Here is a 25,922-nt window from a genome sequence, read left to right as displayed (position 1 = left end):
TCGACATCAGATCCATCAACAACCTGAGCTCCAGATCCAAACCTCTAAAACAGGGGTCCCCAAACTTTTTAGACCATCCACACCTTCAGGGATTACGAGGTCCCTCAGTGACCCCCAGCATGGAATTCCAGCTCTGGAAAGGGGGGGGGACGGGACACGGGTCACAGGGGGGTGCTGGCGGCACAGATTATGGTGCCAGATGTACAGCTTTAGGCCAGTCAATCTGGCCTTTGAGCCCTCTGTCCTCTATCCGGCTCCACCTCGAGCTGAATGTTAATTTGGCCTCCATTTGGGAGTATTGGGCCTACACCCTGAAATGGAGGACAAACTAAGGGGCAGAAAGGGCACTTACCTTTAAATGTAGCGTCCTATGGCCCATAGACCATGTGCGACTATGTTTCTTCTCACACGCATGTGTGAGTGCTGGTTGGAGCATGCATGATGAGGGGGAAGTATGCCCACTCTAGCTGGATGGGGGTGGGGGGGGTGCTTGCGCTGTATGTACCTCATACCTCTTTCCATCCTCCTCTTTCCTCCCAACTACAGAATAGGCCAAAGCAAAATACAACATGGCAGCTACTAAGCTCCGCTCTCGCGAGAGCTTGGCCGATGCTGCAATAGGCACTACTAAAATGATCCCCCAACCCCCCCACCCTGCCGCCATGTTATCAGCCCATTTTGACCTCCTGGCATTTATCGACCCTTTGGATGGTCCCATTGACCCCTGGGGGTCAATATCGACCACTTTGGGACCCCTACTCTTAACATGATCAGGAAGCCAGAGGCCTGTTGGGACCCCTTCTTGTCACCAGCACATGCTCAAATCTCATCTCTGATACCTGCCTCCCATAAGCCAGACTCCAGCAGTTCATGCCCATATGGTCCTCCAACTGCAAGTCACCTGCAGCCTGCGTGGATCTGCTGCTCCCCAGAGTCTGCAACTTCTGTGAACACTACCGAGCACAGGTGCTGTGGTTGGCTCCTTTAATAAGCTGTTTAAAGGCAGTCCTGAGCTATAGGCATTTAGACTGGGCGTTTGAAACCTTTGGAGCAGTACTGCGTCTCTACTCTATGCTCTCTCGGGACTGCACCAGCAGCAGTGCAGCTGTTACAGCAGCTCCAGCAGTGCCTCCATTATTTTTCTTCTACAAGCCCTTGAGATTCAAGATTCACTTTATTGTCATGAAATAAAAATATTACACAAAATTGCCTTTGGCTACTGTAAGGCAGACAGATTTGCCATTTGCAGTAATTGCCTGAAACGCCTCTCGCAGACAGAGAAAGAAGAGCGAAAGAGATTTTTGAGTGACTGTAGACTCATCTCCAGCGCTCTGCAGCCACACAAAATCCAATCCAAACTATTGACAACCCAAGCTTCAGATCCAAACCTTCAATACGATTAGGAACCTTTCAGCTCCCTCAGCACCCTCTCACATCCTGGTTCCAATACCTGGTACCCCTTCAGCCAGTTTTGAGCCAGTCTCCAGCAGTCCACAGCCATCTTGGGCACCACCATCTTGGACGCAAACCCCATGGTTGCGGGATTTTAAATAAAACTACCATCGACTCCTTTAAAGGGCCATTGTAAAGGCCTGTAATTTTTTTGATTTCACTTTTCTGTGTGCCTTTGATATTGCAATTTGTTTAACTAGGTTTCATTCTTTTTGACCACCATGTGCTTCTAGCACACATACAGATGCAGGTGCTTGTGCTCCAGGTGCTTTTGGATGAGTTGACATCCATCTACAAAAATGAAGTTTTTATCAAGTTTCTGCTAGCCTATTCCCTGTCTCTCTCTCTCTTCCCATTCCCTCTGCCTTCTTTCCTCCAGCTCTCTGCCCCTTCCATCTCCATTCACATCTTTCTTCCTCTCCCTGCTTGCTGGTGTTCCCTCCCTCCCTGGTGTTCCCCTCACCTCCTGCCTGTGGGACCGTGCTACGGACCATGCTACTCCCCCTGCCCCTCCCCCACACTATTTTGTCATACTTTGACGAAGATCACAAACACGAAACCTTGGTTATGTACCTTTATCTTTGTTACATAAAGTACCCTGTTTGGCCTAGTGAGTTTCTCCAACAATGTTTTTACTTGTAATCAGGAGTCATTAGCTTGTACAAAGGACAAAAGTGATACTGGTGAAACCATAACTGTAGATGCTGGAATCTGAGTGAATAAAGCAGGAGGGGGTCAAGGATTCAGGAAATATCCTTGAAGAGAAACAGTCAATATTTCTGGCCAGAACCATTCATTGAGACTAAAGCATAAAGAATGGAAGGAAGTGATATGATATTAGCCAAAATGTGGAGAGATTGGTAGAAGTAGGGGCAGGGGCACAAAAGGATTTGATAGAAAAGTGAGAACTCAGTTAAAATCCAGTTTAAACTCTGTTCACAATTGAGCACACAATGAACACTTTTAGGAAATGGTGGTAGAATGGCAGCAGTAGACTATTGAATACATTTGATGTATTGTTGGCAGGTAGCAGGCAGGGGTCCTGCGATTCTTGTCCCATTTGGGCTGTAAGACACCAGTTCAAAATTGAGATTGATCCTTGTTTTCTGTGGATTTTGCTGAATAATTTAATGTGTGAAACCGTCCACTGACATTAAGAGAATTTTCAGCAGCAAATTATTTGCCAAGTACCTGAAACACTTTAGAGCCTGGGGCCTAAATGAGCAACAGAAATAATTCATTTTTAATCATTTAGTCATTGCTAACACACCAAGTAATATATTCAGGCCCAAAATGTTGGTCACCCTTTACTCTCTATGGATACCTACCAGCACATTTGTATATTGCAAGTAATAATATCTCTTGAAATTGGAGCAAAATATGAAAGGGGAGGAGTGGCAGTACTAGTCAGGGAAAATATTACAGCTGTGCTCAAACAGGACTAGAGGGCTTGTCTACTGAGGCTAGATGGATGGATCTGAGGAACAGGGAGGGTATGGCCACATTTATGGGATTGTATTACAGACTGCCAATAGTCAGTGAGAATTGGAGGAGCAAATCTGTAGAGAGATAGTAGATAACTGCAGGAAACATAAAGTTGTGATAGTAGGGGATTTTCATATTCCACATATTGACTGGGACTCCAATACTGTAAAAAAGATGTACAGATTGGAGTTTGTCAAATGTGTTCAGAAAAGTTCTCTAAATTATTATACCATTGGTACCATTGAGAGAGGGATGCAATACCAAATCTCCAATTAGGTAACAAGACGGGACAGGTGACAAAACTATGGAGGGAATGATATAGGAGAGTTGACAAAACTGTGTAGGGGAATGTTTTGGGTCCAGTGATCATAATGTCATTAGTTTTAAGTTGATCATGGAAAGGATAGGTCTTGGCCTTGGATTGAGGTTCTAAATTGATGAGGCCAATTTTGAGGAAATGAGAAGGGATCAAGAATGCATGGATTGAGAAGACTGAAGCAGACAAGGCTACCGGACATCATTATGTTAACCTTTCAGAATCCGTTGGTGACATCTATTAACTTTGGTGTTAATAGCTTTCATTTTCACCATACTGAATTTCGTGCCTAAACTCAACCCTTTTGATGATCTGCTACTGTGACTTTATTACATGTGAACTACAGTTCCACTTGCCATATTGTGGTTACAAAATAATTGTGGCTATTCCACTGTCTGAACTAGGATGCTAATATTTCTATATGAACTGTATAAAGTTTGGTTGCAATTGGTGAGCAACATACCTTAAATCTGTTGGATAGTTGCAAATAAAGAGGAAGAGATTGTATGAGCATGGCCTTTGTTGCCTTTTAATGACTGATTCCTCCAGGCCACACATGTTGTGCAAAGGTTAGTGAAAGGCTAATGATCTACGCAAAACTGTGTAGGGGAACATTTTGGGTCCAATGATCATAATGCCATTAGTTTCAAATTAATTATGAAAAAGGATAAGTCTGGTCCTTGGGTTGAGATTCTAAATGGAAGAAAGGCCAATTTTAAGGAAATGAGAAAGGATCTAGAATGCGTGGATTGGGATAAGTTGTTTTCGGGCAAAGATATGGGAAGTAAGTGGAGGACCTTCAAAGGTGAAATTTTGAGAGTACAAAGTTTGTATGTTCTGGTCAGGATCAAAGGCAAGGTTAACAGGTATAGTGTTACAGAGTCCAGAGGACCCCCAAAACCAGCAGCAACAGATATGCACCACAACACAGGGTTACTTAAACAAAAGTAGTTTTTAATTATATTTGAACAAGAAAACAGAATTAAACTTTAACTTACTACTTAACCTACTTACTTAACCTATCTAATTTACTTAATCACCCCCCCCCCCTCTAATACTAAGCACAGGTGTGTGTAATGTATATTTATGATTAGAAAAGTTCTTTGGATCACAGTCCAATCTCACTGGTTGCAAGGAATTCTTGTACTGTGCACAGAAGTTATCATTAACAAAGTTCACCATGCTTTGGTGTGTTTAACAGGTAAATGGTTACCACTCAGGAGGGTTCTTGCTGGTTTTCAGAGATTTCTTTTCCAGGACATCCACAACTGATTCCTTCTCAATCAGTCTTGCTGACGAAACTTGCCCCCTTCAGGGTTCTTCAGATGATCCTCTTTCTTTCAGGTCACCTTTCAGATCGCCAGTCTTCTCCTTTGACCAGGCAGCCTTCCAAAGTTTTCCACCTTGTCCCTCTGGAACTGATTTCTGTGATTCCTCTCTCTGTTTCATACTCTCCCTGAGAGTAAAATTATTCTGAGTCTGCCTGCAAAGATCACATGCTCTCCCAGGCCAGCTGTATTCTGCAACTTTGTTGCTCTTTATGCAAAAAGCACCCTGCAAAAGTCCTGCAAATATTCTGTTTTGAAATGTGTGTGTGCAACCTGCTCTAGCAATTCCTCCCAAACCACCTCAAAATACTCTTTCACAATAGGGAACCTGGGTTTTTGAGGGATATTGAGGATCTGGTTCAGAAGAGAGCTGTATAACAGGTATAGGCAACATGGAGCAAATGAGGTACTTGAGGAGTATAAAAAATGCAAGAAAAACCTCAATAAAGAAATCAGGAAAGCTAAAAAAAGACATGAGGTTGCTTTGACAGACAATGTGAAGGCAAATCCAAAGGTATATTAAGAGCAGTAAGGGACAAAATTGGTCCACTTGTAGATCAGAGTGGTTGGCTTTGAATGGAGGCAAAAGAGATGGGAGAGGTCTTAGATGGTTATATTTCATCAGTATTCACTCAGGAAAAGGTCACAGTTGTGGAATGAAAGGCAAACAAGCAGTGGTGGTCATGGAACCTACAGAGAAAGTGCTTGCTGTCATAAAGCAAATAAGGGTGGATAAATCCCCAGGGCCAGAGAAGATATTCCCTCAGACCATGAGGGAGGCTGGTGTAGAAATTACAGGGGCACTGGCAGAAATATTTAAAATGTCCTTAGCCACGGATGTGGTGCCAGAGGATTGGAGGGTAGCTCACCTTTTTAAAATATTTTTTAATTGAAATTCTTTTAACCAAACATGAAGTCAATTACAGAATTAAAAATACAAGTACAAAAGTATATCCAATATTTACTTCATGATGGTATTAACCCAATCCTCCCAACCCCGACACCCCTAAAAAGTCCCTAAAGAAAGAAGCTAAGAAGACAGCAATTAAGAAAAAGAGAAAACCGATTGGATTGCTGAAAAGCCACACACATTCCACAGATCACAAATTCTACTTAATTTTCTTTGAAGAAGATCAACGCTGGTCTCGAAGTTAGGGAAGAACTCATCTAATGATTTATGCATGAATTTTATAAATATGGTTGCCACATTTGGAAAAAATATATCATACTTATTTTGTAAGTTGTAGGTAATTTTCTCCAGGGGAATACAACTCTATATCTCTGTGTTCCGACGTGCCATACCTAGATGTGGGTCAGACTTCCATACCACAGCTCTACATTTTCTGGTCACTGCCAGTGCAATTGTAACAAATTCTATTTGATACTTGGACAATTTCAGTTTGGGTCTTATCCCTGTAATGTTCCCTAATAAAAATAATTTTGGGTTTCGTGGAAATTGAATTCCTGTAATCTGCGTTTTTTTTTAAATCCCAAAAACTACCCAAAAAGTTCTTACGTTAGAGCACGACCAGGTCGAATGTAAAAAAAGTTCCTACCTCCTCACCACATCTACAACATCAATCTGAAAGGTTTGAATTTAATTTGTTTAATTTTTGTGGTTTGAGAGACAATTGACGCAAAAAATTATATGGTACTAATTGATGTCTTGCCTTGATCATATTAGTCATTCTCTCCCGACATAATTCAGACCAGATTTGTTTGTCAATTCTTACATTTAAATCTGATTCCCATCCCTGCCTGGATGTGAGCTCCCTGCTTGGGGGTTCCCATTTGAAGTAAGAGATATATTGCTGAAGTAAATTTCTTTGCATTTCCCTTTTGAATCAGCGTCTCTAAATCACTACAATTTGGTAAAAACATTGTTGGGGCCGATTCCTATTTCCAGGTTCATTTTTCTATAGAGACCCTTGACATCTTACCCTTCCAAAGAAATTTTATGACATTTATTTAACTCTTGAAAGAACCTCTGAGATAGTGGTCTGGGCAGTGATTGAAAGAGAAATTGTACTCTTATAAGTTTGACCTAATCCAAACATTTCCAACACTAGGGTAGATCACATTGTTCAGTTATTTAAAAAAGGTTCCAAAAGTAACTCTGGAAATTATAGGCCGGTGAGCCTGATGTCAGTAGTTCAATTATTTCTAAGGTGTTCTAAGAGATCAGATATATAATTATTTGGATAGCCAGGGACTGATTAGAAATAGTCAACATGGGTTTGTGCATGGTAGGTCAACTTCAACCAATCTTATAGAGTTTTTTCAGGAGGTTACCAGGAAAGCTGACAAAGGAAAGGCTTTGGAATTTGTCTACTTGGACTTTAGTAAAGCCTTTGACAAGGTTCTGCATGGAGATTAGTCAGGAAGGTTCAGACGCTAGGTATTCACGGTGAAGAGGTGAACTGGATTTGACAATAGTTGGACAAGAGAAGTCAGAGAGTAGTGGTGGATCTTGCTTCTCAGATTTGGGGCCTATGATTAGTGGTGTGCCTCAGGGATTGGTGCTGGGACCATTGTTTTTTGTCATCTATATCAATGATCTGGATGATAACATTGTAAATTGCATTTGCAAATTTGCAGATGACATTATGATTGGATGCGTTGTGGACAGCAAAGAAAGTTTTCAAAGTTGGCAGAGGGATTTGGTCGAGCTGGAAAAATGGGCTGAAAAATGGTAGATGGAATTTAATGCAGATAAGCATTAAAAATTTAATGCAGATAAGCATTTTGGAAGGACAAACTAAGAAAGGACATACATGGTAAATAGTAGGGAAATGAGGAGTGCGGTAGAACAGAAAGATTTGGGAATACAGATGCATAATTCCCTGAAAATGGCATCACAGTTGGGTAGGGTTGTAAAGAAAGCTTTTGGCATATTGGCCTTCATATATCAAAGTATTGAGTATTGGAGTTGGGATGTTATGATAAAGTTGTATAAGACATTGGTGAAGCCAAATTTGGAGTATTATGTGCAATTTTGGTCACCTAACTACAGAAAAGATCAGATATCAGTTTATTTGTTGTCAATTAATACCATTACAGCATTAAAAATGAGATCACATTCCCCCGACACAGTACAAAAACTGTACAATACAATGCAACATTCAATCAATTTTCAGAAACCAGACAATGGTACAAGGAAACAGGTTACATCTAAATGTTATAAAAACTCACCAGTTATGGGTGAAGAACGTTCCCCGAACCTGAGGGGCCACTGCGGGCTCTGTTCGCAGTTTTCAATAGGTTGGGTTTCCAAACCCCTCACAGGTGTTAAATTCACCAGCGGCTGGGAAACCAACTACCACCCAGTCATAAGTTCCCACGGCCCAAGCCCTCTGGCACCATCCTTCCCATGAGGCCTAGACATCACAGCCTCAAGTTCTCCATATTGTCCATGAGCACAATGTTTATAAGACACAGGAGCCGAACTATTCAACCCATCGAATCTGCCCCACCATTCAGTTATGAGCGGATCAATTTTCCCACTCAGCCCACCGCCTGACCTTCTCCCCATAACCTTTGATAATCAAGAAGCTATTAATCCTATTTCAAAGAAAATGCACATAGAGAAAACAAAATAATCATGAAATTAAGGAAGGGAAGAGACAAAAACAGTAAGTATTTTTTATTAGAAAACTGTCCTGGAATAATTAAAATCTGAAGAATTTGGATACTGCCTGTAGAAATTATTTACATTGTGAATGTGGTTGAGGATAATTACGTTGTACCACACTGTTAAAAGTTCATATGTATTTCAAACCCTCGTGTTTTTCTGGCATGTTTAATGGACATTAAATGGGAAAATAATTGAATTTCTTGATATTTTGATATCAAACTCCTTCTGATGAGATCCCCATGCACGCCATAGAAGGGCATTATCCTGAAGCATAAACTCTCATCCCCCTCCATAGATAATGCCTGACCCACTGAATATTTACAACATTGGCAAATTTTTGCTTTTTTTGTGTTGAGGTTTAATAAATTGGTCCAATCTGGTGTCATTGCATAGCGTAAAATCATATTTTTAAATGTATGGTTGAGTTTGACTATTTTCTATAAGCAGAGGCTTCCTTCTGTTGGCTACCCATCCCCTAGGATGATGATGGTTCCTTTCAGTCAGTTTGTGGGGTTTGATATGTGCATCCTGGAGTGGTTGTCTAGGCTGATATTTGACAGGCCCTGCTTGCCACATACTTGGCAGGTGAGGCCTGGAGGGGCAACAGGGGCAGAATCTCTGTTGTAACACTTCCTGTGCTTTCCTCTGTTTCTTCTTTGAATTTGTTCTTAGCATCATCGACACCTTTTCTGATGATGTCCCTCCACTGTGAGCGATCTTGAGGCAGATCCTCCCATGTTGATGGCAGTTTTCTTAAGGCTTCTGCGCACTGGCCTCCTCCTCCATTGGACAATTGGCTGTACAAGATGTACAGGCATTCTGACAATATATCCTGCCCAGTGCAGTTGGGCTGACATCACCAAGGTTGAAACTACCAGCATTCTGGCTTGAGAAAGGACCTCTATATTGGAGACCTTGTCTTTCCATGTGATCTTCATCAAAGAACGTAGGTGACGCTGCTGCAGTTGGTCAAGTTGATATAAGTGACTCTGATATGGGCACCACGGCTCACATCCATATAGCAAGGCTGATATAATGGCCCTGTATACCTTGCACTTGGTGGCCAACCTGATGTTCTATGACCAAACCTAATCTTTCAGCTGATGGTTTCAGCAGCCCTTTCTGGTTCTTGACTCAATCTCTACATCTAGAAGCTGTGGATGTAATTGTGCTGCCCAGGTAGCAAAACTTGTTGGCAGCATTGAGACGAGTGTCATTGATGAGGACAGTTGGTTCTTCGTAGCTTGAGCCAGGGGCCAGTTGGTACAAAACGTCTGACTTTTTCAGGCTGATTGTCACTCCGTAGCTCTTGGCAGCACTGGCAAAGTGACTGGCGATCTCCTGTAAGTCTTCAAGGGAGTGGGCAGCCAGTGCACAGTCATCAGCCAAGTGGTTTTGGAGGCAGAGTGGTGTTAATGATGCATTTCATTCTGTCACCTCCTTGGGTCACCTGTGCAAGGTCAAGCAAATTCACTCATCAAGGAATAAAGAGAGCAACACCAAACAATAAAAAAACACTTACTCTTTTCAATTTATTTATTTGACAAAACAATCATGAAATTACTCTCATTGCCTTATTGGAGCTAGTTGATATTAAGGCAGATAAAATCACTACATACAAAATCACAAGTGTTTACAATTTCTTCCCCCTGCTGCTCAGTTTAAAAATGAGACAACCACAAAACTGTAAGATCCTAAAACATCAAGTGTAATCCGGATATCAGAGACAAAGCATTAATGTACATACATGCACCACTCACAGAGTGTGGCTGGTCTTAACAACTGACAATGTAAAAGCTACATGGAAATTTCACACAGCGCCAAAGAAAGACAGATAGTCAACATGTAACAAAAAGTCTCTGTTCCAAATTAGTGCACATTAATTAAGACAGAGAGAAGTACACTTGTGAGAATGCTAACATTTCTCATTCTTCACAATCAACAAGATTTTACATTTACTGTTGTTCACTGCACTGACCAGTCACACAAATGGTGCAAAAACACAGGGAAAAGTGCTCAACCTTATAAATTATCCCATGGATGATGTTTCTTGTCCACTTAAAGTTGGAGAGTAAATGTGTCTCACTCGGAGGCAAGAAGAATGATGATCGGTTAATAATCAACTGTCCTCTGATTAGATGTGAGGAATCAGTTTCCATTGTCTGCTGATACTAACTGAATTAGCTGTCATAATGTAACCTGGTACTGGTACCCAAAAATTAGCAGAACACAGCAGCAAACAAATATTTAAGAATTAAAGTAATTTCAAATAAGGAATTGAAATATTATTTTCTTCATTTTATTCCTTTGAGAAAATTCCAATTCCATGTTGCCTTCAGGAAGCCCCGCAAAGTCCTTGTAAGACAGCTTTGGGTATACTACTACCAATTCTGACGTAAACTCCCTTCCCTAGTGCAAATATTTCAGTCATATATGCTTGGTGTTTATCAAAACAATATGTTGTACTAAGTTCGAGTTAATCCCTTGTCTGTGCTGAATCAGTTCACCTGCTTAGTGAGGTGCTGCAATTTACTTTGGGTTTCCTGGAACAGGAAATTGGGTAGATTCCCACTTATGTACCACAGAGTGATGGTAATAGTGCAAAACGTGAACTTTAGTCTTGGCTGCAAAGCTATAGTAAAATTGCCAGAAAAATGTCTAAGTTGGCCTCTTGCAAAATCAACCAGGGAAGAGCAGCCAGACAACAGGAATGCCAGAAGGGAAAGACAATCACATCCATTCATAATCAATGGCTGAAAATTATAATCTGCTCCTGGGTACTTTTGTTTCCTCAATGGACTAATTACTGAAGCACTGTTAAGTAATATGAATGATTGTTATTTGCTGCAGCATTTAGGTTTTTAGTTTTCACTGCAATCTTCACCTTAGGTTATAATAGCCTTCTACTGTTCTGCCTTTAGCAGCCCTGCTCCCTCCTGTCCATGAATCACATACAGACAGGTCAAAGAAGTCTCTGCAGAAATTACCCTGATACAAACAAAAGTGCAAGGAAATGTTAGCTGCTTTAAGAGATAATGAATATCGGAATGGTTGTCAGAGAGAAACCGTACATTACTAAACTTTTGTATTTAGCATTTCCCTACATTATTTTCATTATGTAGCATTGCAGGAAAAGAGCAGAGGACAGAGGAGATCCTGCATTCATTTGTTCTATGACAGGGAGCAGTCAATTTGCACTCTGCAAGAACCATCAAAGAGCAATGAGATAATGATTTAGAAAAATATAGTGGTTGAAAAATAAATATTAGCCAGTACACTGAAAGAATGCCTTGGAGTCAAGGAAGCATATAGCATGGAACCAAGTCCTTTAGAGTGTGCCAACTACCAATCATCCATTTACGTTAATCCTACAATAATCCCATTTTTAAAAGTTTTTCCTCACATTCGTAAGAACTCCTCTGAGATTACACCACTCATTAACACAGTGGGGGCAATTTAGAGCCACCAATTAAACTGCCAATCCACACATCTTTGGGATGTGGGAGGGAACTCACTCAATCACAGGAGGAATATGCAGATTCCAGGCTCCCGAGGTCAGGGTTGAACCTGGGTATGTGGCAGTGGGTCGACTGATGGCGCCGCTGCACCTTGTTCTCCTTCAGAATGGTTCCTAAAGATTTTATGCGTCCTTATCAGAATATAAGCAGGCTTTCAGTTTAATGTTTTGTCTGAAAGATGGCACCACTAACAATGCAGATATCAATCATTACTTCAATGAAGTGATAGCTTGGGTTTGGCACTCAACTGTCAAGTTTAATTGGTGTCTACAGCCTGAGAGACCTACCAGTTAAACCACTGCTGATATTTCAGAACGCAACACAAATTCACAACAGATGAGAAATAACCTTACAACGTACTGGAGATTTTACACCAACTTCCAGCAGTTAGCAAAATATTAGATAGTTATTAAATAATTGTTTCAACTATTTAGAGGGTAGAGTCGGTTAAATTCAATCTATGACGTTTTGATCAATTCTGTAAAAACCTTTCTTTGACAAAATGGTTCTCATTCTGGTGATGATTGGATTTGATAATCGATCTTTCATTCTAACGTACAGATGAACTAGCTGCACTTTGAGCATTTGTTCAGATTATCACTGGATACCATACAAACAAAAGGCTTCAGAACAGCTTCCTCTTTCACAAAACAAATTTACTACCTAAAAGATTTTCATTGTCGCCTCCCTACATGGTTACAATATTAGAAAATAACAAAGGTAAAAAAGCCTCAGAGTGTTTACAATGTAAAAATATAAAGGCCTATTGACTGTTAATGTGGAAAGGTATTAAAGATACATCTGATTATGTATCCTTTACATTTTAAACTATGCAATGTTCCAGCCAGAGTGATGCAACTTCTTGGTTCCCTTTATTCAAATGTGCAAAATTTTTAGCAATGAAAGTTTATCAGTAGGAACAGGGTAATGTCGTCATCTGGATCAACATCACTGACAATAAATATGAAATGAGGTCAAATGCCTCAATAACAGTTAATTTGAAAGTAGTTAAGAAACAACTCCCATGGGATGGAATAATTATGATCGATGCTTTAAAATTAATTTCCTTAATAAAATTATTTCTAATACATAATACAAATGCCAGAACATTCATTGTAATGCACTTGTATACATGTTCAGAAGGTATTTAAACAAAGTGCAATATAACCAAAGTCAGTGTCTGAGATAATTGGCAGATAGGCATTTCTGAAGAGAATGCTACTCATCTTCCTTGGTTTCTTTTTGTCAGTCTGTGGCAGCAACATTTCTTCTGATTCTCCTTGAGAAGGTGGCTACATTTCTGAACTACATGAAAAGGTTGGCAACTGTGGCAAGGATGTGAGACAGGGCAATGTTTTAGATGCAGTAAACCACATCGCCACACAGTTAAGATTATTTTGTGATTACAAGCCTAATTCCTAATTTGACATCTCTAAGATATTGCCAGTAATCTAATTAAGTATCACATTATAATACCAATGCTTTTCAATTATCACTTCATAAGTTGACTAAAGCTTAGATGCCCAGCATTAGGCTTTGATGTATTTCAACCACACTTATTTTTGATTTTACGTTGTTTTTAGCCCTCAAGAACAAATGTGAAGAAAGAACACAATGCTGGAGAAATTCAGCAGGTCAAACAGTTCAAGCCTGAAATGTTAGTTATGTAACGTTGCTTATCGCTTTGCTACAAAGGCAAAGGAGGAAAAACCCAACACCCAACCCCAACCAACCAATTTTCCCTTGCAACCGCTGCAACCGTGTCTGCCTGTCCCGCATCGGACTTGTCAGCCACAAACGAGCCTGCAGCTGACGTGGACTTTTTACCCCCTCCATAAATCTTCGTCCGCGAAGCCAAGCCAAAGAAGAAGAACATAATGTACACTGCTTGACTTGCTGAGTTTCTCCAGCATTGTTTTCACTTCAACCACGGTGTCTGCAGACTTCCATGTTTTACTTATTTCTAAAGGATGCCACAGCCTTGTCTGGGCTGAAATGCTATATTTTAACTTGGTCACATTAAGAAACATTCCTCAGTCCCAAGCCTGGGATAGCACTTCAGGTGTTCAGGATAATGTATATTTACCAAATTGATCACAGTCAAAGCAGGTTAACCTCTGAGGTCACTTTTGGTATCTCTTCTGTAGGAAATCTTATTTCAATTAAATGTTCTACTTTTAAATTAATTTGCATTATATCAAGTTGGTGTCAACACCAAAACAACCATGGAGTAATATACATTCATTTTCTACATCAGCACGGCAGTCACATTAAATTGGATGGGTTTAGTCTCCAGCACCTCCATGGCAACCCTTGTTGCACACTTCATCCTGTGACATCTGATGGTCATACCCTTCATAATAGGGGCCACTGCCACCCAGGAAAGTTCCCACAGCACGTCCCTGCCGAGCATGCCCAACAGCATCACTGAAGACCTTGTTAATTTGTTCTTCTGATGGCATCCACCAATCAGGGTTGGAGGTGCAATGCATCCGAATAAATTCTGTAAATAATAAACAGCAAGTGAAGTTGAAATAAGGTGCAAAGAGTGAAAGAAGAATATGTGAGCATTTGTATACTTGAAATCTGGTATTCATTAGCATTTTAATTGAGTAAATGCTTTCAGTCGTCTTCAGAAGACTGTACACAAAGACGATTTGAAACAGTTACTCTGGAGAAAAGTAGACCTGCCAAAGACTTATATGATGCTTTCTACATAAGGTCAGCAGGGATGTTTAAAAAAGATCTGTCATCAGTCCTACAAGCTAAATAAACTTGCCCTTTAAACGTAATGCTCAACATGCAGTCATAGTTCTGATTGACATCTACCTGAAACATTCATTACCTTGAGTAAAAATCTAAACTGACACTCTTATGTAGTGGTCAGAAGCTGGCATATTTTGTGAAAGGTTATCAGAGCAAAGCTCATTTTATGCTCACATGTGGATATACACTATCCCATGGCAGAGTTTCTAGGGAAGCATCTTTCTCAGTAAGCATTTCTGAAAGATTTCAGTGGCATTTAACATGTAAACTTTGGATTGAGCTACAGAGGGGAAAAAACCCACCCAGTCTTCCTGTTCACAATTGCGATTCTGGAACTTTGTAGGAAATCCGGTATACCCATTTGGCCTTGCTATATTTTACTACCTACATAAATTCCAAAGACCAGAATTCAAATTTCCTTGTGGAACTCTCAACCACAGGAAGCCAGAGAGGCCAGTTCATTGGATATATTCAAATAGGGGTTGGATGTGGCCTTATTGGTTAAAGGGATCATTGGATATATTCAAATAGGAGTTGGATGTTGACTTATTGGCTAAAAGGATCAAGGGGTATGAGGAGGAAGCCTGAAAAGGGCACTGAAGATACATGGCCAGCCATAGGAGCAGGGTCAAAGGCCTAAATACTAATGAACTTGGGACTGCTGATCTCAGAACGATGGTGCTCCACCACATGGAGGTCACCAACGGAAAGGAAGTTTCTGGAGTCTTCCAGCACTTGGAAAACCCCTGAGGTCTAGTGGGGCTATTAATGTTAGAGGAAACAACAGTGTTTTTTTTCTTTATCTTGTTTGAGTTGATTGGAATGTATTTAATTATTTACTGATGTTTTCAGCACACAAAATGTGAAAATGTTTTTGAAAGTTCTTGATGTTTGCAAAAGTCTAAGGCACTGAGAAACATTTAAACTCTTTGACATTATATATTGGGGAAGAACAGCTAGATCTCAAAGTCATTCTGGGGGCATGACCTGCCAGTATCAATTGGAAAGGCCCTTTGCTGAGCTGGGACTATCTGGGAAAAATGGCAGCTGGGATTCCATTCTTGACACCAGTGGACTTCAAGGGAAGGTGGGTCAAAGTTGGCCCGGGCATTTCCCACAGTCACATGAAGCCGAACCATTGGATGAGGGCCTGGTGAGTTGTTAGGACCACTGACATTGTGTTTCATCGGGGTTAGAGTGAATGAGAATAAACAAATAGATTAACGTGTACCAACTGATATCATTAATTTACAATGCCAATAATTCTATGTATAAAATATAAGACAATTCTCAGGGCATAAATCAATATGGTGGCATTATTCTCAAAGAAGTTGCAGAGGCAATAAAAAATAATTAACACATGACGTAATGTTCATTGCAGTAAGAAATCATTTGCAATGTTTATTCCTGATGTGAGCACACACATGATTTCAGCCTGATATGATGTCTAGAGGCACAAAGCTCTAACTTTTACTGATAAAATACATTAGCTCTGAAATGGAATCATTATTGCACATAAGCAGTTACACCTGGTGCAGGCAAAGCTGCACCCATCAGCTCCAGTGCAACTTTACTTTGGCGCACTTGGTTATATGTACACCAAGTGATGCCATGGCACATGCACCTTACCGACATGAACTAGAGGGGTGTATCTGCTTCATTGATCACTCATAGGAAAATGAAGGGCACATTGCTCAGGAATCAATGTGCCAGCAATATTTGTTCAGACAGCAACTACTGCCTCGAGTTTCAGTGAACCTCAATCTCCACAATGTTCATAGTCTTCCTTCACAGATCAGTTCTGAGCTTTGCTTACCAGCAGCTCAGATTGGCTTCGGGGCCATGTCGTGGAGCAGTCCCCCTCCCTCAGGTTTTCCCTCACCTTGATGTTAGCCTGACTGTCTATCAGGGAAGGGAGATGCTCTGATTGACATTCAATCAGATTGGTGCCATCCAGCTGTTACGGGTTATATTATATTTTGCATTATATATTAATATGTTTTAAAAGAGATAGATTGTGAGGGTTCAGTGTAGGTCACTTTACAAACAGAATAACACTTCACCAAACACATCTCATTTAAATTCCAAGAGCTTTGGCTGAAGCTAGACTGTCAGGCACCAGTGATTTTGCAAAGACAAAGGAACTGATTTTGGAAGGAATTTCAAAAAGCAGGTGCACATGGAAGAGTCCAGGCTCAAGTGCTAATAAAGATCTTTCAAAGATTGGGTTTGGAGCCCTGCAAGAAGTTCTGGTATTTACAAGCAGTGAGAGGACAAACCAGACAAGATTTCTCTGAGAGGGAGGGAGGGAGAGAGAATGAGAATTCAGGTCTACAGTTCTGCAGTAGCTTTTGGGAAGTTGTAACATGACAAGGTGGCAGACTTGTTAAAACCCCATTTTGAAGATGGGTTGTGAGTGTTGAGTTCAGTCTGTTGAAAACCCGTGTGGTCCTTACAAGAGGAAATGGCTGGTTGGAGAGTTTCTCCTGAAATAAGGGAAACAGGAGGAACTCTGTGGTGACCCGGAAAACCCATGGTGGAGCAAGTTTCTTCGGCAAGACACTTAAGTGGTTGAATGGAGGAAATTAGTTTGTGAGTGTGTTCAACAAGCAACAAATCTTTCTCTTAAACCAACGAGAACCTCCCTGAGCGGTAACCATTTACCTTTAACCACTAGAGCCTGGTGTTAAATTCTATGTATATTATCAGAATTGCCTGATACCAGTGAACTTGTAGGAGTGAGAAGTGAGATTGGACTGTGAATCAAAGAACTTTTCAGAACATATACATATTACATACACGTGTGCTTAAAATTAGAAGGGGGTTAAGTTATGTTAAGTTAATAGTAATAAGTTAAAGTTTGATTCTGTTTTGATGTTCAAAGAAAATTAAAAGCAACTTTTGTTTAAGTAACCATTTGTCTTGGTGAATTTCTGTTTCTGCTGGGTTTTGGGGTCCTCTGGATCGTAGCACATCTCTTGATGAGAAGCACACAAGTCCCCTTCCCGCATTTGAGTGTGACTAAAATGCAGACAGGTTTCAATGTATTTTTGTGAAACACGAAAGTCTGCAGATGTTGTGATTGTAGTAAAAGCACAGAAATGCTGGAGGATCTCAGATCTGCAGTGTCCACAAGAGGTAAATAACACTGACTTCTCCAGTTTCCATTAGCCACCCCCCTTCCACCATCTATCCCTAAGAGGTAAATAACACTGACTTCTCCAGTTTCCATTAGCCACCCCCCTTCCTCCATCTATCCCTAAGTCTCCATTCCTCTAGCTCTCTCTTTCTCTGTTTCCTTTTCCCTCTGTCTCCTTTCCCCCAGCTCTCTGCATTCATAGAGCCAACCACCCACCCCTAAAGCTTCCCTAATCAATTTTCACCTTTCCTCTCTCCTGACCTTCTATCATATCTTTGTCTGTGAGTCTGTGCTCCCCGCCCCCTGGCTTTTCTTTCCTTCTCCCCAGCCTTTTTATTCAGGAACCTGCCTGCTTTTTACTCCTACCTCAACAAAGGGCACAGGCCCAAAATGTTGGTTATATATCTTTACCTCCTAAGGATGCTGAGAGACCTGCTGAGTTCCTCCAGCATTTGTTTTTCTATGGATTTTTGCCCAATAGCAAGACATTAGTGCTACATATAACACATGTTCCATGCACAAATAGAGCTGGTCCAATTTCTAGAAAACTTAACATTGTCCAGTCATTCAAAATCTCATTATACCTGAACATCTGTAACATAATACCAAGCAGCACATTTTGGCTTTTAAATTCATTGAGATCGAGGTTGTTGCAGCATTTGTTAAGTAAAGTACAATATTAAAACATGAAAAGACTGTACAGATATTTCAAAGTTATGCGACTGGACATATCATGAATGATTCTCCAGCTTTCCAGCTTTGCATTTTGTAGTACATGTTCCTGTCAACATGGCAGAGCAGGAGACATAAGCTTATTTTAAAAGCTAATAAGTATTTCTGATCTATGCCCATCTGTCATAATTTTTTTCTCTCCTCATTGGTACAAATTGGCCTGTTGGGCATGTCCCATTGCCCTGAATATTGTAGCTTTCATATTCCTTTGTATTCACTCTAATAGTCTCTTCAACCTATTGAGCAAATGACCTCTTCCACTGATTAACCCTGTGGCAACCCTGGCCTCACTCTTTCAGAGGTATTCCATTTGACCTATCCAGCTGTTCCATCCTCTCCGCATCTGGCAACTAACTTGTTTTCTCTGTTCCCAATTCTGATGAAGAGTTTTTGATTGAAAGGATAAAGTCTTGCTTCTCATTCCAGAGAAGCTGCTTGACATTTGCTGTTCATACTGGAAAGTTACAGAATTGGTGGATTTTGAATTTCACATATTTGTATGGCTGGGCAGTGAAAGTTTGATCTCCATCTGGTGACATCAGGTGAGATAGTCTTAATGCACATGATGCCACATGAAATGGATTTTAGGGTAGGAGTTCACAATGTGCAGTATTTGAGCTGGATGGTCTCTATCGCAGTTTGGGCTGTTCTTCAGGTTACACTTGTACATCTTCCCTGGCACTCCAAAGGAAGATTAATGCCAGCCACTTCGTCACCTGGGTCAAGAACCAGATTGGAGTTAGTGATGCCTATGCTTTGCCAAGTGGTGTACCATTCAGAGATGGGCATGTCATTGGTCCTAAGGGTTTGAGTTGCAGATTAATCCCTACAGGACCCTCTGCTGACTGGGCATAGGTGGCTAACTTGATCTGTAAAGTGGAAAGGAAACTCAGCTGGTGCTCATGTCACTTGTGGGGTTTTTACTCAACAGCTGATTTTGGAGAGTGTCAGCAGCTTGTCTGTGCAGTCAACTTTGTTATAGTTACAGGAGTAGCCAACACACGTGACTCCTGTCTTCGGCTATCTTGGAATCCAACCTCAGTGTGAGGCATCAGTGAGTGGACCTGCTCAGTGCAGATTTGCATTTGAGATGTACATCTCTGTTGAGGTGCAACTGCACCTTTCAGTGTATGGCTGTTCATTTCGCAGCAAGTGAGAAATAAAGTCTCAGTGTTTAAAACATGCAGAATAATATTAAGTCACTAATGTGTGGCAGTGAAATCCTGGACACCTGGTGCCAGAAGGGGAACAGGTGTATCTAGTATTTTTACAAATGGGGGCAGCTCACGTCATTCCAGCAGTTGAAGATCAAATAACAGAACATTCTTCTGTAATCTGCAAATAATATCTTTCTTAAAGGAAAAATTGGGACCATTTATAACCTACCTAGATGTAGTAATGTGGAGATTCTAATGTGTGTAAATTTATTTCTAAGATGTATTACATATTCCAAAGTGAGGGCCCGAAGCCAGGCTTACACAGGTCAAGGGAGAGATGGGAGTTGAACTTTCGAACAACAATAAGTGAAGAGTGATGGCAAAACCTGTGTCTGGACAGCATGACTGGAGTCATCGATGCCAAATGCAAGTTGGTGCAATACAACTTCTTGCACCAGCTGTACCTCACACCACAAAAATTACATAAATCAAAGCCAGAAATTTTGTAAATGTCCTTTAGGTTTGGTGTCGTGTGGCTATGAAAAGGTAAGATCTTTCTGGGAAGACCTGGGGGACATTCTGAAACAAATTACAAAAGTGGATTTTCCATAGGATCTGGAGTTATACCTTCTGGGAGATATGGGGGAAGTGCAGTTTAGACTGACAAAATACCAAATTCCGTTCATGAAGGTCACCTTGGCGGTGTTCATGAAGGTCGCCTTGGCGGTAGCCAGGAAGTGAATAGCAGTTTCGTGGAAGTCCGACTCCCAACTAAATACCACACGATGGAATGTAGAAATGCGAGTTGCATTCCCCTGGAGAAAATCACATACAATCTAAGGAACAAACACGACACATTAGTTAGAGTGTGGCAACCTTGCTTGAAATATATTGGCACTCAGATAGATTAGTTCCCCCCAACCCCCCCACAACCCCTCGAAATAGGGATACTGTAACAATCTGTCCCCAGCAGGGACGGGACATGGCACAGATGATGTGTGTTTTCTTTTCAGTTGTTTTTATTTTGAGTTTCTCTTTTCAGTTTTTCATCTTTGTTACTTAGTCATTATCATTCCTAGGTTTTTCTTCTTCCTAGTGGTCGTTGGCTCCCCTGGCATTTGTATCAGTATAAATTAATTGACTGTAATTTCAGCTATAATTGAGGGAGGGAGTTTGGTGGGGAAGGGTGAGGGGGAGAGCGAGGGGATAAATATAGACTCAGTATGAATGTTGGAAAGATTGAATTGTTTGTTGAATTTTGTAAGTCTATGAAAATCAAAAATAAAATATTTTTAAAAATTATATGTGGCAGTGAATATCAAATGCATTATCAATCCCACTACTTCCTGATAAATTTTACGTTCTGTTCTAATCTAATATTGACTGAATTTTAGCATACAAGATTTAAATCAATAGTAATTCTATACTGCACTTAATTATGGATCACCAGCTTATAATTAGCTAATTGTTAGAAATTTTATCGAAGGGGCTTGCTTGTACTTTATATTAACCATATTTTGCAGGTAATTCTATTACTTGTTCATGTGTGCAGCATAAATGTGTCTTCCAGTCTCCCATCTTCCTCCTTTTGTTCAATTCTTCTCAAATGCTGCCATCTGCTTCTCAAGGAAGGTCCACTCATGTGATATCATCTTACATATTCTCTTCACAGATGTCTTTTGGCACTTCCTGCTGTATTTTAAACTGTTCAAGTAGCTACAAATGGATGGGTCTAGACTGATCAGAAAAAAACTAAGACTTAATTAGACCCAAGAAATAAAAAATAAATACCATTAGCTACTCACAACTAGTTGAAAACTCGAGGGCTTTGTGGTTTTTAAAAAAGAATGAGAGAACAGCACAGTGAAATTGAATTAGTCAAGGGGGCCTGTAGAGTAAGAATTAAAATCAATTGCAAATGTTTATACTTTAAGAAATATCTTGTGGCTGCTTTTCCTTTTGTTATAATATTTTTTCATTTTTATTTAGACATACAGCACGATAACAGGCCCTTTTGGCCCATGAGCTCATACCGCCCAATTACACACAATTAACCAACAACCCTGATAAGTTTTGAAAGGTGGGAGGAAACCAGAGCTCCCCAGAGGAAACCCACACAGACATGGGGAGAACATACAAACTCCTTACAGACAGCACCAGATTCAAAACCCAGTTGAACCCCAGTCGCTGGTGCTGTAACAGTAAAAAGAAATTGTTTTCTGATAAGGGGAGGAATTGCATTTCTTCAAAACATAAACACTTAGTACCTTGAACATAATTATCCCAGTTGCACTTTGGTTTCAGAGGGTCTCTTGTCTGATGCCTTTCAGTGGTTTTCCATAGGATCAGTGCCAACAGGGAATGAATCAATTTTGCAAAGGGAGATGTTCAAGTACTTAGCTGACAAATGACTCAGCTTCATGAGAGAACAGATTAAGGTCTCCCTTTGTGATGGGGAGGGTACTTCCACACTTTTCTGGCAGTTAGTGCATCTATTATGTCAATGAGAATATACAAGATTAGTCAAAAGTGAGCCATCATCACCTTGAATGAGTTGTGGTGCATTCATAACTTCATCTTCTGTTCTCCAGAGCAGACAACCAACTTCATTAGGAGTTTGGGTTGCAAACATTGTGACAAACAGATGTTTTCTGTCCTTATGGTTGGAGCTGTACTTAGAGACACAGACAGAAAGCTTCACCCTTTCTGACATGGCTGCCTTCATAGGGGCTGCACTAATTTTGGCAGATTTCTATGTCTTTGGAATTCCACAGGTCTTCCCCTCCATCATATCTTTTCTGTTAATTGCATGAAGACATTACAATTTCTTTTTATTTTTTTTTTATTTTTCACACTATGAACCATACTAACCAAAATACACACAAACATTTCCCTCTTGAATATACACTGTCATTTTCTCCCCTTTTCCCCCACTCCCTTCCCTCCCTCCTTCACAACCCCCCTCCCCACCCACTCAACGTTCAATCTATATGATACATTAAACCCATTTAACAATGTCATCACACAACAAAAACAAACAAGAAATTTGTGTCATCTACTTTTACATACTGGGTCAGTTCATTTCGTCTTCTTTTCCTTCTGTCATTTTAGGTGGTGTAGGTCCGCGGTAGGACTTCTCTATTGTGTTCCATGTACGGTTCCCAAATTTGTTGGAATACTGTGATGTTATTTCTTAAATTATATGTTATTTTTTCCAATGGAATACATTCATTCATTTCTATGTACCATTGCTGTATTCTCAGGCTATCTTCTAATTTCCAGGTTGACATAATACATTTTTTTGCTACAGCTAAGGCTATCATAATAAATCTTTTTTGTGCTCCATCCAAAATGAGTCCAAGTTCTTTACTTATATTACTTAGAAGAAAGATCTCTGGATTTTTTGGTTTGTTCCTTTTTGTGATTTTATTTAATATCTTGTTTAGATCTTCCCAAAACTTTTCCACTTTCTCACATGCCCAAATTGCATGTACTGTTGTCCCGTTTCCTTCTTACAACGAAAACATCTGTCTGATAATGTTGGGTCCCATTTATTTAACTTTTGGGGCGTGGTGTACAGCCTTTGTAACCAATTATATTGTATCATGGATAACCTCGTGTTTATTGTATTTCTCATAGTTCCGGAGCATAGTTTTCCCATGTTTCATTCTTTATCTTTATGTTTAGATCTTGTTCCCATTTTTGTTTGGGTTTACAGCTTGTTTCCTCATTCTCTTTCTCTTGCAGTTTGATGTACATGTTTGTTATAAATCCTTTAATTATCATTGTGTCTGTAATCACATATTCAAAATTGCTTCCTTCTGGTAACCTCAGTCTGCTTCCCAATTTTCAAGTAGGTTTTCAGTTGGTGGTATGCAAACATTGTACTGTGAGTTATACCATATTTGTCCTTCATTTGTTGAAAAGATAATAATTTATTTCCCAAAAAACAATTTTCAATTCTTTTGATCCCTTTTCTCTCCCATTCTCTAAAGGAAAGGTTATCTATTGTGAAAGGGATTCGTTGACTTTGCGTCATTATTAATTTTGGTAGTTGATAATTTGTTTTTTTTTCTTTCTACGTGAATCTTCTTCCAAATGTTGAGCAGATGGTGCAGTACTGGTGTATTCCTATGTTGCACCAGCTTTTCATCCCACTTATATAGTATATGTTCTGGTACCTTCTCCTCTATTTTATCTAGCTCTAACCTGGCCCAATCTGGTTTTTCCCTTGTTTGATAAAAATCTGATAGGTATCTTAATTGTGCTGCTCTATAATAATTCTTAAAGTTTGGTAGCTGTAAGCCCCCTTGTTTGTACCATTCTGTTAATTTATCTAGCGCTATCCTCGGTTTCCCCCCTTTCCATAAGAATTTCCTTATTATTTTCTTTAGCTCCTTGAAGAATTTCTCTGTTAGGTGAATTGGTAATGATTGAAATAGGTATTGTATCCTTGGGAAGATATTCATTTTAATGCAATTTACCCTTTCCTATCAGTGTTAGTGGTAAGTCTTTCCAATGTTCTAAGTCGTCTTGTAATTTCTTCATTAGTGGCTGATAATTTAATTTGTATAGATGGCCTAGATTATTTTCTAGTTGTATACCTAGGTATCGAATTGCTTGTGTTTGCCATCTAAATGGTGATTCTTTCTTAAACTTTGTGAAATCCGCATTATTCATTGGCATTGCTTCACTTTTATTTGCGTTGATCTTGTACCCCGATACTTCTCCATATTCCTTCAATTTCTTATGTAATTCTTTTATTGATATTTCTGGTTCTGTTAAGTATATTATGTTGTCATCTGCAAATAGACTGATTTTATATTCCTTCTCTTTTATTTTTATCCCTCTTATTTTATTTTCTGTTCTTATCAGTTCTGCCAATTGTTCTATTGCTAAAGCGAACAGTGAGGGAGATAGTGGACATCCCTGCCTAGTTGATCTGCTTAATTTAAATTGGCTTGATATATATCCATTTACTGTCACCTTAGCCAATCGTCCCTTATATAATGCTTTAATCCAATTAATATATTTCTCTGGTAGGTTGAACCTCTGTAGTACGTTGAATAAATAATTCCATTCTACTCTGTCAAAGGCTTTCTCTGCGTCTAAGGCAACTGTCACTGTTGGCGTCTTGTTTCCTTGTACTGCATGGATTAAGTTAATGAACTTACAGATATTGTCCGTTGTTCATCTTTTAATAAATCCATTTTGATCTAGTTTTACTATTTTTGGTACACAGTCGGCCAATCTGTTTAGCAATTATCTTATAATCTGTGTTAAGTAGAGATATCGGTCTATACGATGCTGGTGTTAGTGGATCTTTCCCTGTCTTTGGTATTACTGTAATTATTGCTATTTTGCATGAATCTGGCATGTTTTGTGTTTCTTCAATCTGGTTCATTACTTCCAGGAGAGGAGGAATTAATAACTCTTTAAACGTTTTATAGAATTCTATTCGGAGTCCATCTTCTCCCAGCTTTTTATTGTTCGGTAGTTTTTTTAAATATATCCTGTATTTCCTCTATTTCAAATGATTTTATTAATTTGTTTTGCTCCTCTTCTTGCAATTTTGGTAGATCAATTTTAGCTAGAAACTCATCTCTTTTGTCTTCTTTCCCTTCGTTCTCAGTTCGATATAGTTGCTCGTAGAATTCCTTGAAGTTTTCATTGATCACCGTTGGGTTATATGTAATTTGTTGGTCCTTTTTCCTTGATGCCAATACCGTTCTTATAGCTTGTTCTGTCTTAAGCTGCCAAGCTAGTATTTTGTGCATTTTTTTTCTCCTAGCTCATAATACTTCTGTTTTGTCTTCATTATGTTCTTCCCCACCTTGTATGTTTGTAGTGTTTCATATATTATTTTTTTATTCACCAATTCTCTTCTTTTTGTTGTATCTTCCCTTATTGCTAATTCTTTTTCTGTACTTGCTATTTCCCTTTCCAGCTGTTCTATTTCCCGATTGTAGTCCTTCTTCATCTTAGTTACATAACTTATTATCTGCCCTCTGATGAATGCTTTCATTGGATCCCATAGTATAAACTTATCTTTCACTGATTCCGTATTTATTTCAAAGTACATTTTAATTTGTCGCCCAATTAATTATCTAAAATCCTGTCTTTTAAGTAGCATGGAGTTTAATCTCCATCTATAAGTTCTCGGTGGGATGTCCTCCAGCTCTATTGCTAATAACAGGGGTGAGTGATCCGATAACAATCTAGCTTTATATTTCATTTTTCTAACTCTCCCTTGGATGTGGTCTGACAACAGGAACAGGTCTATCCTTGAGTATGTGTTATGTCTACCCAAATAATATGAGTATTCCTTTTCCTTTGGGTGTTGTCTCCTCCATATATCCAAAAGTTGCATTTCCTGCATCGATTTAACCATAAAT

At 39.7% G+C, this 25,922-nt stretch overlaps 1 protein-coding gene across 4 annotated transcripts in view; it reads right to left on the bottom strand.

The window, feature by feature from the left end:
• Window positions 1–9,742: 9,742 nt before the first annotated feature.
• The window catches only part of LOC138757465 (BEN domain-containing protein 4), a 63,584-nt gene continuing 47,404 nt past the window's right edge, over window positions 9,743–25,922 (bottom strand). Inside the window, exon 5 of one of the 4 annotated variants that reach the window (XM_069924786.1) lies at window positions 9,743–14,236. In XM_069924786.1, the coding sequence (XP_069780887.1) occupies window positions 14,019–14,236 (218 nt within the window). In that variant the 3' untranslated portion in view covers window positions 9,743–14,018. The other 3 variants (XM_069924789.1, XM_069924787.1, XM_069924788.1) reach the window with 3 other exon arrangements.

Source organism: Narcine bancroftii, chromosome 3 (genome assembly GCF_036971445.1).
Source record: "Narcine bancroftii isolate sNarBan1 chromosome 3, sNarBan1.hap1, whole genome shotgun sequence".
NCBI lineage: Eukaryota > Metazoa > Chordata > Chondrichthyes > Torpediniformes > Narcinidae > Narcine > Narcine bancroftii.
Note: the sequence above shows the minus strand (reverse complement) of the source record. Positions and strands in the feature narration are given on the sequence as shown.